The sequence below is a fragment of the Podarcis liolepis genome (genome assembly GCF_965112155.1).
Source record: "Podarcis liolepis genome assembly, chromosome: 8".
NCBI lineage: Eukaryota > Metazoa > Chordata > Lepidosauria > Squamata > Lacertidae > Podarcis > Podarcis liolepis.
In genome coordinates, this window is record NC_139560.1 from 46946434 (window position 1) to 46962232 (window position 15799).

Genomic DNA, 15799 nt, shown 5'->3' on the forward strand with positions numbered 1-15799 from the left:
TCTGCAAAATTAATTTCGTGTCCTGTTTCTTTCATGTGTTGGAAAAGAGAGGAAGTTTTTTCTTCTTTTTTGACGGCATTCTTGTGTTCTGCGATACGTGCATTTATACGTCTGTTTGTTTGTCCAATGTACGTGGCTGGGCAGACTTTGCAGGGTATTTCATAGACCCCTTGGTTTTCCAACTGGATTTTATCTTTGGGGTTTCTGAGGATATTGGCTATTTTTTGGTTGGTGCAAAAGGCTGTTTTGATATTGTGTTTATGGAGGATTTTGCTAATTTTATCTGTAGTGCCCTTGATATAAGGAAGGAGGGCCATGCCATTGTTTTCTTCTGTGTCTTGGTTTTTGGGGGGTGTTTCTTTTTGGATTAGCTTCGTAACCCTGTTTTGCTGGTATCCATTGGCGATTAACACATTTGAGAGATTCTGTAACTCAGTTGTCAAGTGGTCTTTGTCAGCCAGGCGTTTGGTTCTGGAGATGAGAGTCTTGGCTACGGAGTTTATTTGTGCAGGGTGGTGGTGTGATTGTGCATGTAAGTAGCGGTTGGTGTGTGTTTTTTTCCGGTAGATAGTGTGTCCTAGTGAGCCATCAGGTTTTTTGTAGATTAGGACGTCAAGGAAGGGAAGTTGGTTGTTGGCTTCTATTTCCATAGTGAATTGTATTTTGGGGTGTAGGCTGTTGAGATGTGTGAGGAAGCTATCTAGTTTTTCTTTCCCGTGTGGCCAAATTACAAAGGTGTCGTCAACATATCTGAGCCAAAGTTTGGGTTTGTGTTCTGACTTGTCTAAAGCATTGGTTTCAAAGTGTTCCATGTACAAATTTGCGATGACCGGTGAGAGGGGTGATCCCATAGGTGCTCCTTCTATCTGTTTGTATCTTTGTCCATTGTGGATGAAGTACGTGTTGGTTAGGCAGTGGTTGGTCAGGTCCAGGATGTATTCGGGGGGATTGTATTTGTTTTGAATGGCTGTCAAGGCTTCATTAATGGGCACTTGTGTGAAGAGAGATACAACATCGAAGCTCACAAGTAGGTCATCGGGGTGTAGGTTTTGCTTCTTTATTGTTTCTATGAACTGGAAGGAGTTTGTAACGTGTGAAGCGATGGATTCTGCATAGGGCTGAAGTTGCTTAGCGAGAAATTTAGCGAGATTTTGTAGAGGTGAGCCTATGGAGCTGACTATTGGTCTGAGTGGGGTTCCTTCTTTGTGTATCTTGGGGAGACCGTAGAGTTTGGGGCATCTGGACAGCCTACACCCCAAAATACAATTCACTATGGAAATAGAAGCCAACAACCAACTTCCCTTCCTTGACGTCCTAATCTACAAAAAACCTGATGGCTCACTAGGACACACTATCTACCGGAAAAAAACACACACCAACCGCTACTTACATGCACAATCACACCACCACCCTGCACAAATAAACTCCGTAGCCAAGACTCTCATCTCCAGAACCAAACGCCTGGCTGACAAAGACCACTTGACAACTGAGTTACAGAATCTCTCAAATGTGTTAATCGCCAATGGATACCAGCAAAACAGGGTTACGAAGCTAATCCAAAAAGAAACACCCCCCAAAAACCAAGACACAGAAGAAAACAATGGCATGGCCCTCCTTCCTTATATCAAGGGCACTACAGATAAAATTAGCAAAATCCTCCATAAACACAATATCAAAACAGCCTTTTGCACCAACCAAAAAATAGCCAATATCCTCAGAAACCCCAAAGATAAAATCCAGTTGGAAAACCAAGGGGTCTATGAAATACCCTGCAAAGTCTGCCCAGCCACGTACATTGGACAAACAAACAGACGTATAAATGCACGTATCGCAGAACACAAGAATGCCGTCAAAAAAGAAGAAAAAACTTCCTCTCTTTTCCAACACATGAAAGAAACAGGACACGAAATTAATTTTGCAGATTCCAAATTGCTCTTTAACATGGAACATCACCACAAGAGAATAATCATGGAAGCCATCGAGATAGAGAAACACCCTCACAACATGAACAAGCGTGACGACACGTCCCGCCTGCCAGACATCTGGAAATTAGCCCTCCCCACAAAAACCGACACCAGAACCAGAGGCACACAGAACGCCATCACCAATCAACCACACCAGACCCAAACCCAGACCCTCTCCACAGATAAATTACAGACACCATCCAGTAGCCAAACCATAGTGGCACCTCCGGATGCTGCACCCCCCTGCAATCCCTACACAGATCTGGCTGGCACAGGGCACAAAACCACAGCTCGCCCCTATACACGAAGCCAAGCCAGAGCACAACTAAGTGCAGTACAGCCATCTTCTCAGAAAAACTCTTCACAAGCTCAAGAGGTCAAGACACGAAAGCTTTAGCAACTAATCCACACCTAATGACCCACCTAAGTGGTACTCAGAATATCACTCAAGAAATCACTCAAGATATCCCTCAAGTAATTAAGGAACAAAAGAAGAAAAGGCACACTAACCTGGGAACTTCCTCTCTGCCCAGAACGTTGGAGGCTATACACCACACCCCCTCAACAGTATTTATAGGAACTCAAACACTGAGATCCTGCTCTGTTCCAGTAACAAGAAGCCGAAAGCACCAGCCTGAAGATGACGAGTGAGACCTCGTCGAAACGTCGCCTAGACACCCCAACTCTTACACGGGAAGACACCCGAAGACACCAAAACCTGCATTCCTGTACCCGTGAAAATCTACGAAAACATATATATATATATATATATATATATATGTTTGCCTGAAGATGACGAGTGAGACCTCGTCGAAACGTCGCCTAGACACCCCAACTTTTACACGGGAAGACACCCGAGGACACCAAAACCTGCATATATATATATATATATATATATATATGACTGTGCTATAAATTTACTTATTTTCTCTGGAGTTCAACAGTGCTTACTCCCAGGAAAAGGTTATAGGATGGCAGGTTTAAGTCCTGTTTATTACATTCGAAGAATTAAACCTATAAAGCTTATTGAAATCAATGGTTTCTTTCAATCATGTTCAGTATTTACAAACTGGCACCCATTATATTTTAGTGCTTATTGATGAGAAGTGATTCTTTTTTTTCTTATGACAAGCTCTGATCCCTTGGGATCTACTGTCTGCTTCCATGGTAATAGCAGTAACTATAACTCCACATTGGGAGTTGAATGTTTTGTTTTACTACGTATTATTCATTTCGGTTCTCTCCATGCTGCCTTTTGTACTATTTTAAAGTATAGAATAATGAATAAAAGCTTACCAAGAGAGCATACAAGGTATAGATATATTTCTAAATTGAAGCTGCATTTTATGTCTTACGTTACAATGTAAGCTAGATCAATGGTACATATAACCTTTTAACCTTGAAAAAATACTTTTTGCTAAAAATGTTCTGTTAGTATATGTCAGAATTAATATGGAATGAAAGTATAGCTAATTTATGCACAAATATTTTTATATACAGCAATCTGAAATCAATGATAAAAATATATGTCTGTTTTTCTTCAGGATCTTGTGCTGGCAGAAAATAGTCCAGGGAGAGATAGTACTGAATATATTCTTGTATTTGAGCCAGATATACCCATTTTGAATCGACGTTTGGAACCTTATTGTCTGCCTTTTATGTTTTATGATGGTGAGTTTCAAATGTTTCTAATTTTTACTTTCTAAAATGTAATGTGTATTTTCCACAATGCTTTTAAATCTTTTTTTCTTGCATTCTTTCAATTATCAATGCAACATTTCATTTTGTACTTGGTCTTTTCCCAAAATACCCACAAAGTAGAATGGATTAAATTCCAATTTTTTTGTTTAGGTTATAAGAAACAACAGCAGATGGCCACACTTTCAAAAGAGAGAGACGAGCTTTCTAAGTCAATAACTGTATACAGAGATACGTTTGACACCACTAATCAGCTTCTGACTGAAATGAAGCGTAAGTAACATGCAAATACTGTTTTCATTTGAATGTATTTTTCATTGTTACAGACCAAGAGTTGCTAGCCTTTAGCACTTCAGCTGTTGCTGAATTACAACTCCTGTCAGTCCCTGCTAGCTTTACCAATGGTGAGGGGTGATGAGAATTATAGTTTAGCAGCATCTGCAGGGCCACAGATTAGTAAGGTTGCCATGTATTTTTATATGTGCTACTCCTTTTCAATAGTGCTTAAGTATAGTTTTGGATTGTGCAAATTAAAATAGGTCCAGATATCAAGCCTTTTTGAATACATCTCTTGTTTTCGCATCAGTCATCTAATGTCGCAATGACATCAGGTGGTTGACATTGTCACAGGTGAGGGGAGATTGTCAGGCGTGTTGTGATGCACGGCACAACAGGACTGAGCTAGCATTGCAAGCTCTGCACTTGGTGTTTAGGAAACAATGAGCACAGGATTTGGACTGAGCTATGATGTACTGGTTCACAATATACAGCCACTCCCTGTGAGTAATTTCTTCATCCAGTAGTATACACAGCTATTTGGTGTGAATTGAGCTGTACGCATAGATCTCATTCGCACATTACCTTTAATCACAGTTGAAATAAACTGTGCTTTAATGTGAATGAGCAGAATGCTGGTGCACAACGCTACTGAGATCACAGATGCTTTGCACCTGCCCTGCTCCTGTTGCAGCCATGCTTCCAGAAACAAGCCACAGTCTGGTCTGCTTGTTGTCAAAATCTAGACTCATGGCCTGTTTGTCTTCTTGACTTCCTCTTGTGAGTTGTTTGGAGAAAAATGAACTATGAGTCCCAGTTCAGATGACAAGATGAACCAGACCATGGCCTATTTCCTGGTAACACAGTAGGAACAAGGCAGCAGCAAACCATCTCTGATTTCAGCATCCTGCACCAACCAGCATGCTACTTCACATTAAACCAAGAGTGACTTTAGGTATGTGGTACGTGGACCAGACCATAGTGTGCTGAGAGCTGATTTTGTGACTGCAGCCGATGATAAAAGAACACAGCTGCAATCATGGAGATCATTCTGATTGCTCACTGTATGTATTGCAGATCTTTCTTTCTGTGGCCACGTATTCTTGTGTAGACATTCAGAAGAGTGATTTGACCCCAGAATTATTTGATAATTCTTAGCTGAGTGCGTAAACTATCACCACTGAAAGTATTAAGCTTGAGATGGTATCAGACATTTGTCTGTGCCTGCTCTGATTTATTATTATTATTATTATTTATTTTGCACATGTGAATCAACAGTTGATGTTAATTCGGTGGACGATGAGACCAATGGCGTGGGTGGTTCCTCACCACATGACAGCGTTAATGTGGTGTGACCTGTGTGAACTTAACCTCAGACCAGCCTTAACTGATTTTTACTAATTCAACACATTGTTTCAGGCCAAGTTCAGGAGGCTGAAACAAGAGAGGCTCAACTGAAGGATAAACTGAAAAGACTTCGGATTGATATACCTCAGACTAACGTTGTATGGCTTTTTTCATTTTCTTTCATTTTTATCCATCAAGATATCTAACAAAATCCTAGTGAGGACAAGTAGAGTATGACTTCAGGAAAGGCTTACACAAAAGTATCTATAGCATACAGTTCTTAGCCTCATGCCTAGATAGATGACCCTACAAATTTCTCGCAAGGTTTAAATAGAAGCAAGACTTACAGTTTCATTAATACTTTCGTTTCCACTTAAGGTTTCTTTTTCTCAAGATTGTCACAGCCATTGTTAAAACTTTTCCAAGCCCCCATTTTCAGTCTTCTCCTGTCCTTATCAAGCGTATAAATGGGCAACATGGTCTCTTACTCACTGGTGCCCTTTTATTACAATCTGCCAATCGTATGGAACTATCTTGAAATTGTATCTTCATGGTGACTATTTGGTATGGCTCTTGGTTTTTATCTAGTGACTCACCTTTGGGATTGGGGTATCAGTTCATGTCACCACCAGTCCTATTTTTCTAGAAAAAGAAGTGCCAGAACTCACCATGAATGCCTCCCTTGTTCTATTATAATGGCAATGGTGCCCACCTGAGAGGTGCTGGAACTGAGTTCCGGCAAATTCCAGCTGGGGAAAAACCCTGGTCACTACAAATTATAAGACTGTTTTGTGAGAACATGGAGACACAGTGCATATCAGGAACTGAGCCATGCTGAATCTCATCACATGAAGAAACTACAACAGGTGCAATTTCAGATGACCTCCATATGGCAGCTGTTTCACATGAAGTGATCCTGAATTTGTGAGAGAGCGCACACTCATTGTTCAGGAAAAGTAGAATGTAAGTTGCCTGTCTTAGGGGCCCATTAGTTAGCAGTCTGCCAGCTGATAGCCAGGTAATTTTCAGATTCTACTATTTGGTTCAAATGAGCAGTGCAAAGCTTCTAATCTGCATCTACAGTGTAATCTTGTGCATATCTACTCAGAAGTCAGTTCCATTGACTACAGGTATTTAGCCGTGTTAGTTTGCCATAGTTGAAACAAAATTAAAAAATTCCTTCCAGTAGCACCTTAGAGACCAACTAAGTTTGTTATTGGTATGAGCTTTCGTGCGCATGCACACTTCTTCACATACCATTGACTATAGTTTGGCCTACTCCCATGTAAGTGTGCATAAAGTTGCAATGTCAAACTGTTGTCTGTTGGATACAGCTTTTTACACCAAGAACAGAAAAATCCTAACTTCATTTTGAGATGTTTAAGTGTGATAAATTCACCTTCTTACTTAAAATTCAAATCAGAAAACGAATAGGTTATATCCAATTGGCGCACCTTCACTGATCCAGGTGAATCTTCTGTCATTGTAACATTGATCAAGGGGACTTTAGGGAGGAGGGGAAATTGCTGAAGATCACATTTATGTCTGTTCTCTGACAGAAGGCTCTGCTTAAATCAAAGAGCTATCTGTGAGTGGAGGGATACCAGCTAGATACAATGCAAAGTACTGTATTTACTCGAATGTAATGTGCCATCAAATCTAATGTGGACCTTGATTTTCAAAACCTTGAAACCAAAAAAGTATTTGGTGGTGAATGTAAATGCACCATCAAATCCAATGTGCACCCTAATTTTCAGGGTGTAATTTGGCCAAAAAAGGTATGCATTACATTTGAGTAAATATGGTCTTTAATAATGCTTCATATGCAAATAATCTTCTCTGGTCATGTTGAATATAAAACTAAACCATGAAGAATAGTTTGTTTAACCATACTGTGCACACAACTCAAGCTCTCTTGCTTTACGACTCCCTTAGTTCATACAGACTAGAGCCACTAGCTCAACATTACATCAAAATCAGTACTTGTGATTTATTTTACTTGATGGTGCATACCTTCAGTAAAGAATTTATCTTAATTTTCAGCTGCACTTTGCTAATTCTCTACTAAAAGAGAAAATCTCTGAGCGGGAAGGAATAATGAAACAACCTAGAAGAACATGCACATGTTCTGATTATCCCAAAGACAAAGATGTTTTGGGCAAGGTGAGTTTTGCCTTAATTTTTTATAAGATCATCTTATTTTGTTAAAAAAAACCTAGTCCTCTAGGATACCATACACTGTTCTCTCTTTTCATTACACATGAAATGGTGGTGTGAAGATAAGATAGTGGGTAAGAAAAATTAAAAATAAGAAAAATATTAGTTCTTAGGACGTTCTGTAGTACTTTCCCCACATTTTCCCCTATCATTATCTGTATTATGTATACTAGCAGTATGCAGTATAACATAATATTGTGAGCTACATGTTTTTCTCTTTTTACAATGGACCCAGAAGTGAATAAATTTTATCTATGTCTATATATAGTTTCTCTATTTCAGATAGGACTAGGTCTTTTACATAGCCAAGTAATCCAATGGTTGAATCTACTGATAGTTTGTATCCCATTATTTCTTCAGTTTTGTTTAGTATACTTGTCAAAAAGGGTCATTTTAGGGCAAAACCAAAAAATACGACCTATGTTATATATTTTTTTATATATATTTTTTACAATATTGCCAGCACTAGAGAACTGTAATTGGGGCCTGTCTGTTATAGCAGATGAGAATGGAAAAGGTGAATAAAACTTCCATAAGGGCACTTGTTAATATTACCCCAGGAAGCCAGTAACACTGCAAAGGAACCATCTCGTTTCTTCCTTAACTTCTCCTGTCATGTCACACTGATGGATAGTGCATGCATAACTGTGTCTTTGTGCACAGCTACTTCCATGTCCAGCTTCTTGTCTCACCTTTCCTGGCTACAACAAAAATTCTTCAAAAGGCGGTATCTTTGTGATTTCCTGTAGGCTTGAAGCCTAGCAAAAATATCAATGTCTTGACTTTCTAAATGAGGGCACAGGGAATCTATATTTTTCCTCCCATCAGGGGAAAAAACCTCATCCTTTCAAATTCATTATTTTATTTTGTCAGATTTCACACTTAGCACAAATTGAAGATAATGAAGCAGCAAAGGTTATTTCTTGGCATTTGGCAAGTGACATGGACTGTGTAGTCACTTTGACTACTGCTGCAGCTCGTCGTATCTTTGATGAAACCAAAGGTCAGCAGCAGGTGTTGCCTCTTGATTCTATTTATAGGAGGAATCTTCCAGACTGGAACAGGTAAGGTTTCTGTATTCTTTCCTAATCTAAATAATGCTTGGTATTCAAATTTTCAGAGTTCTTAATATTTTCAGATTTTTTAAGCAATAGATGTATGGTTGGGAAATCAAATTCTGTGCCTGCTTTATAGATTGACGGCCCATTCATTTTGTGTCTGTTGCATCCATAAAACCCTGATGATGACTTGTTTGTTTTGTCCATTTGTTTGTCCTGTTAAATCTTTTTCTTCCCCTTCTTATGGTTCTGGTTCATACGATTTCCATTGTACAGTCGAACATTGGTTTTTGAACAGCTTAGTTCTCAAATGTTTTGGCTCCTGATCGTCGCAAACCCAGAAGTGAGTGTTCCGGTTTGCAAACTATTTTTGGAAGCTGAACGTCCGACAGGGCTTCCACGGCTTTTGATTGGCTGCAGGAGCTTCCTGCAGCCAATCAGAAACCGTGCTTTGGTTTCTGAACATTTTGGAAGTCGAACAGACTTCTGGAACGGGTTCCGTTTGACTTCTAAGGTACGACAAGTTAATCGTAATCGCTTATGGAAATACCAACATCCACCAGCATAATGTCTAAACACAAAGTCTGAAATCCTAACCCCACATACCTGGAAGTAAGTCCCATTGAATTCAGTGGGATTTGCTTCTGAGGAGATGTGGTTAGGATTGTGCTGTAAATATTGCTTAACTTTTATTTGGTGAAGGGTTGTGTTCAGTGGTTGCCTGAGCAGAAGGCAACTCATACAACAAATCTTTCTCCTCTTCCTATGCAACTCATTGCTGAAGCAAGATCCCTTTGCTCAATTCTGGGCACTTCCCCTGTATGACACAGCCCCCGCTGTTCAGCCCATCCACACCAAAGGTTTGAGGGTTGCTGGAGAAGGAAGGGATGAGAAAGATTGGTTGCATGGACTGCCTTTCACTCATGCCGCCAACATCAATGCCAAAAGAAAATAACTTCTTTGACTTATTTCTAACTAGGCCTTTACCTCACTTACAAAATGGAAGAAATACTTTCAAGGCTATAGGAAATCCTGTGTTTGCCAGGAACTTGCTAACATTTCCGGAGCACACAGAGAATTGCCAGACAGGTAAACATCATGGGAACAGCAAAACTTGGAATTATAGTGTGCTCTGATAAGTTTAGCGGCAGCAATTTTGAGAGGTATGAAGTCTTGTCTCATATATATATATATATATATATATATGTGTATGTATATATATATATATATATATATATATATATATATATATATATACACACACACACACACACACATACGCGCGCGCGCACACACACACACACACATATATATATAAATAATATTATATATATATATACACACACTATCATCTTCTCAAGTTTCCTCTCTGAAAAAGTGTTCATTCAAATTCATGAGATCTAGACTAGAATGAGTATTAATGAGTTAATGAAGGTATCATTAACAGAATGATCAACCACAAACTGAATGATCCCTAATGATGATTTTATTTTAAGCAGGGTTTAAAGACACGTTCTAGCCTTTGCACCTTGCTTTTTATTATACAATTGATTATTTATTTCTTGTGGTAGCTGCTTAATGTGCAATTTGTACCTGTCTACTCAGAACTAAGTCTCACTGAGTTCAAGGGGGCTTACTCCTAGGTAAGTGTGGATAAAATTGTAGCCTAAGGCCAATATCCGATGAAGTGCTGTTGCTTGCCCAAGGATTTCTACTTGCGCAACAGAACTTCTGTCTCTTGGTGTCTTATTTACCCTTCCCAAACCTGTCCCAGAAGATTGGAAAAAAACCCAGAATAGATTTAGGGGCCGCAATCCAAATACCTTGTGTTAGTGGAAGCACTTGGTACTCCTCTAAAACCCTATTAACATAAGGTTTTAAAAAATTTCTAATCATGTCCCAGTATTTTTAGTTGGGGGGAGGAGTTCACTACTTGGGAAGAATTTGTGGAAGTCCATTACTTTAATCTTGAGAAATACTGAAATTGAAAAAAGATTTTTTTTTTTTTTACATATGAAGGAACAGTGAAAAATAACCTAGTGTGAGATGCTTTTAAGGCATTCATAACAAAGTCGTTTATTAATCTTTCAGTTTTAAAGAAGAAATTCAAAGAAAGGAGGGATATCCATGATGGCTGTAATTTTGTCAAGCAGACATAAATCTGAACACTTTTCAGATCATTAGAATGATTTTTAGTGGTGTTATTGCTCAAAGCTGGAATCAAGTGAATGTGGTGCTCTTGCAGGAGGGCAGATTTTTTTATTCAGTCTTGCTACTAAATTCCAGCTATAAAATCCCAGCTGGAATTATGTTTAAATGTTACCTCTGATAGTCATGTGACTAGGAAGTAGGAATCTGTCAACTAATATTTGGAGAGCAAGACAATTAAAAATTCATCCCCTCTTGCAAGAGTAATTTTCCCAAATATCTGGCCACATTATTTAAATGACACTAAAGTATTAGACAAAATTAAATGGTCCTTTCTGTATCAAACTGGAGATTTTCAATATCAATTCCATTTTTGAGACATGCATAAAAGCTTTTTCATCCACGTCAGTTGATACTATCATTGTTATATTCAGTTTTGAAACCATGTACATGGTATATTATGCTTGTTACTTTTGACTTGTATTATGTTACTTGTTGGGAGTCAGAAGTGGGGAAAGTGCTATTGCGCTCATGCTCTTTGCAGGCTTTCCATTGGCATCTGGTTGGCCACGGTGAGAACAGGGTGCCGGACTAGATGGGCCTTTGGTCTGATCCAGAAGGGCACTTATAGTAGCAGTATTTCCCCATCTAGTATAGCATTTCAGAGTTCCACTGAACTATGTCAAAATATCAGCGCTGTGCTCTGTATTTATATTCAGCCTTATAATGGGTAGATGATAAAGGAAACAGTGGTTTGTATAGAGGTTGGAATTCTAAACATTAAAGTCTCATTATTTCATTTACCTTTCTAGTGTTTGGGATGCTTTTAGGAGATGCCATTCTTATTGACAATTTGGATGCTGCCAATCATTACAGAAAAGAGGTGCGTATTGCCACTTCAAATGTTTCCGTTTTGTACATACATGAGAGAGGCAGAGGCAGAATAGAATTCATCCATGTTTCTATGCAACATATAGAAGTCTCAAACACCTCAGGCCTTGCACCGTTTTCTGAAGTTCCTTATGTTGTTTTAGGGTTCACTTCAGTGTGTCAGTGTTGTTAAAATTACGTGTTGCATGTCACAGACTTTGCCACATATTTATTAATGAATATTAAACCTATCTGTACAGCTTGTTAAAAACACACATTGCCCAGCATTATTGACAAGAGATGGAGAGAGAATTCGTAGCAATGGAAAGTTTGGAGGTCTTCAGAATAAAGCCCCTCCCATGGATAAGCTTCGAGGAATGGTTTTTGGAGCACCTCTGCCACAACAATGCAAAGTTCTCTCTGAACAGATAGGTGTGTTCAAAGCATAATATATTAAATAATTATTTGTACAGCTTTTCTTAAAATTTTACTGTTTTTAGAAATTCAGTCTGACTCTTAACTAAATATACTTGGCATTTCATATTGCTGCTGAAACAATTGCAATTACTAAATGAGAATCTAGTGACATTAGATTCTTTTAGCTTTCTTAAATGTGTTTGAGTTTGCACCACAGCCCTTTCGTACAGGCAAATCATCACAGATTTATGAAAAACGTATTCACATAATGGGTAAATAAAACTTTGTAAGCAATTATTCTGAAATGAATCATGAAATATTGTCTTCCATTTTCGGTCGCTATTGTATTTTAATATTCTGTTGGAAGCTGCCCAGAGTGGCTGGGAAAACCCAGCCAGATGGGCAGGGTATAAATAATAAATTATTATTATTATTATTATTATTATTATTATTATTATTATTAATTTGCATCAATAACCATAGTTAGAGATAATGTGATGCTTACAGCTCAGTTTTCAAATCTAGGATTTGGTGGCATTGTGTTGATGGCCTAGTGCAAGACTCCAGGTTAGGATATCGTGCAGATTCTGTACCAGTGCAACAAGATGTGATGCCCATTGTCAAGTGCAATGATGTGGGATTGAAAAATTTCCACTACAATAATTCTGTGCAAAATTCCCCTTTTTAAACTCCATAGCAAGTGTTCCTAAGACTGTATCTTAGATTTACTTTGTTAATCCCCCCACCTCAGTCAATTATTTTCCTACTTTTGGCTACTGGAAACACATTAATGTATTTTATACAGCACATAAAATGATATACTTTTCAGTTTTGTTCAGTTAATTTAAGACAGATAAACTTGTTAAATCTGAAATCCATCAGTGTTTGAGACTGTGGGGGGCGGGAATAATGAAAACCCGTATCACTGCTTCTATGACATTATAGTTCTCTGGTAGCATATTGTCCTAAGTGCCTTTGTAGCTGGGTGGGCCTCTTGATTGTAATAAACTTTTAAACAATATAGAGTTTGTGTGATGGAACAGAGCAATTTAATCTCCAAAACTGTGTTTTTAATGCCATATCATAAATTACCGTGTTCTTATACAGATACCATTTGTGTATAGTTTAAATGCAGAATAAATAAAATGTGAATGTTGATGGGTACATTTGTTACAAGTGTTCCTCAATCAGTGGTGGGAAACCTGACTAGTAGGTCTAATTTGGCTTGCCAGGCCTTGGAGACTGTCCCACCTAGTGGTTTGGGGCAAATCACACACACACCTTTCCTGCATCTGATTTCATATAGTAACATCAGATGCAGGAAACTTCAAGTTGTGGCTAAAATTAAGATGAATCGGGAGTGCATTGTTGATTCTTCCTTTGCGATTGAATTCAAGCCAGGTGATGAGATCCTAAAGTCATGCCTGCAAAGGAAAAATATCCCTTTGCCTTGCACAGCAACAGAAAAAGGTGCCAAATTCAAAAAGTGCTGGCTTTTTAGTGCAAAAGAATTGACTGTGTGCTTAGAGTGCATTTCCAATTCTTCCTTTGAATTGCTTGCTAGAGTTTAAGCCTGGAATGCAAAGAATCCTTTGCAGGGGCTTGCTGCAGGGATCTACAGAGTGCACCCATTTCTGACCAAAAAGAAGGACTTGCTATTTTCTGCAAGCGTCTTCCTTTGCACCTGACTTCATATATGACATCTCACCCACCTGTTAAAATGCCTGTGAGGGTGGTAGAGCTCAGAATCTAGCCCACCAGCTAGATCCTGCTCCCCCACCCAGTCTAAACACATGCAGTTTTCTCTAGACTGCAATGATATATATTTATGAAATTCATTATGTTTGAAGAATATTTAAGTAACCTTTTTATAAGAAAAAAAAAGTTGTGCACACAATTTCATTGTTATCCTGACCATACTTATCTAGAAGTTAGCCACAGTGAGTGGGGCTTAATTTGTGAGTAGATATGTGTGGTACTGCACTGTTAACAGCTTTACTGTCTGTTATTTATTGCTACTGTTCTTAAAACTTTTGGCCTTGTGCCTTACTGTCCTATTATTCTTGTACATGTTAGATCTCCTTCAGCAGTACCAGAAAGCAGTTGCATGGCTTACTAATAAGAAGGCAGACCTTGATTTCCACGAGCGATCATATAATAGTCCAGAAATGAATAAAAAGAAAAAAGAGCTTGCAGACCAGGAAAAGAGACTCAAGGCAATAGAGCAGGAATTGGGTATGTTACTCACACATTCACTTTTACATGATGGAGTTGAAAAGTTAACCATTCTAATTATATCAGAAACTCATTCTGGGAATTTACAATTTCATAAATGAATTCTAATTTAACTGCGTCAGATTTATAAAAATTCTGAGTACATTTTAAAGATGTGAGCTTAAGCTTAAGAGAGCCAGTGTGGTGTAGTGGTTAAGAGCAGTAGACTCAGTGGCGTAGCGTGGGGGGTGCCAGGGGTGCCGGCCGCACCGGGCGCAACATTTTGGGGGGCGCGTTTGGCCGGCCCCCCTCGAGGAAGCGGGAACCTCTCCAAGGCGCAGCGCACCGTCGGTGGAGGAAAAGAGCCGCGCAGCAGCAGCAGCAAAGCCGGGAGGAGGAGGAGGTGGAGCGAGCCTGCTAATTGCTTGCTGGGAATTAAGCGGCTCAAAGGCAAAGGAAAAGAGGTGGAGCCGCTGGCCCGGCCGGGAGGAAGCTGGAGAGAGCAGCGCGCCAAGCGCACGTGACGCAAAGGGCCTGCCCACGTGCAGGCTGAGCTCCGCGTGGCGGGGGCGGAGGGAGGCGCTCGCTCTTTCCAAAGAAGGACCCGGCTACTGGATCAAGGCCACAAGGGCCCATGTAGAGTGAGTGGCCAAGCAGAGGCGTCAATGAGAAGCACTCAAAGCAGGACCGGGGCACAAGAGCGCTTTCCCTTCCTGCTGTTTCCAGGGGGTGGAAGCGTCACTGCCTCGAGGGCTTCCGAGATACCCTGGGGTGAAGTCCCGCTTCACCTTCTTGGGAGTCCCTCCAGTGGCGTAGCGTGGGGGGTGCAGGGGGGCCGGGCGCAACATCTGGGGGTTAGGGTTAGGGGGCGCAAATCCACGGGTTAGGGGGCGCAAATTACTTGCCTTGCCCCGGGTGCTGACAACCCACGCTACGCCACTGAGTAGACTCGTAATCTGGTGAACCCGGTTCGCGTCTCCGCTCCTCCACATGCAGCTGCTGGGTGACCTTGGGCTAGTCACACTTCTTTGAAGTCTCTCAGCCCCACTCACCTCACAGAGTGTTCATTGTGGGGGAGGAAGGGAAAGGAGAATGTTAGCCGCTTTGAGACTCCTTCGGGTAGTGATAAAGCGGGATATCAAATCCAAACTCCTCCTCCTCTTCTGGCATGTATGTATCCTGATACAGCATTCTAACATAACATATTTATAATATATAATGAGATATAAACTTGGAAACACAAGTAACAACAATTGTATAGTTCTGTTTTTCTTTGGTGACATTAGGAAAAACAAGTGGGGCCTCCAACAAAATGTTACAATGCGGAGCACTCTGATTCTGTGTTCCAGCAGTCCTTCCAATGCCACTATCTTCTAGGATACCTCATGCTCCTCCCACAGTTTTCTAGTTTTCCTCCATGCAGAAAGCAGTGGTTTTTGACCACAGCCTCCTTTGTCTTTGTGGGGCTGCCCACTCTCTTTCCACCCCACCCCACAGGAGAAGGAGAGGCATATGTGTGGCTATGTGTACATAGGATGCATGTGTAAGAGACAGGGAAATTCAAAATGTGTCCACTGGTTCAAAAAGGTG

At 40.0% G+C, this 15799-nt stretch overlaps 1 protein-coding gene across 1 annotated transcript in view; it reads left to right on the plus strand.

The window, feature by feature from the left end:
• The window catches only part of SMCHD1 (structural maintenance of chromosomes flexible hinge domain containing 1), a 68373-nt gene that overhangs the window by 51574 nt on the left and 1000 nt on the right, over positions 1-15799 (plus strand). Inside the window, exons 38-46 of the mRNA XM_083518459.1 lie at positions 3509-3635; positions 3816-3935; positions 5358-5443; positions 7329-7448; positions 8376-8566; positions 9540-9649; positions 11521-11591; positions 11839-12010; positions 14072-14230. Of these exons, the coding sequence (XP_083374585.1) occupies positions 3509-3635; positions 3816-3935; positions 5358-5443; positions 7329-7448; positions 8376-8566; positions 9540-9649; positions 11521-11591; positions 11839-12010; positions 14072-14230 (1156 nt within the window). The remainder of the gene's footprint in view (positions 1-3508; positions 3636-3815; positions 3936-5357; positions 5444-7328; positions 7449-8375; positions 8567-9539; positions 9650-11520; positions 11592-11838; positions 12011-14071; positions 14231-15799) is intronic.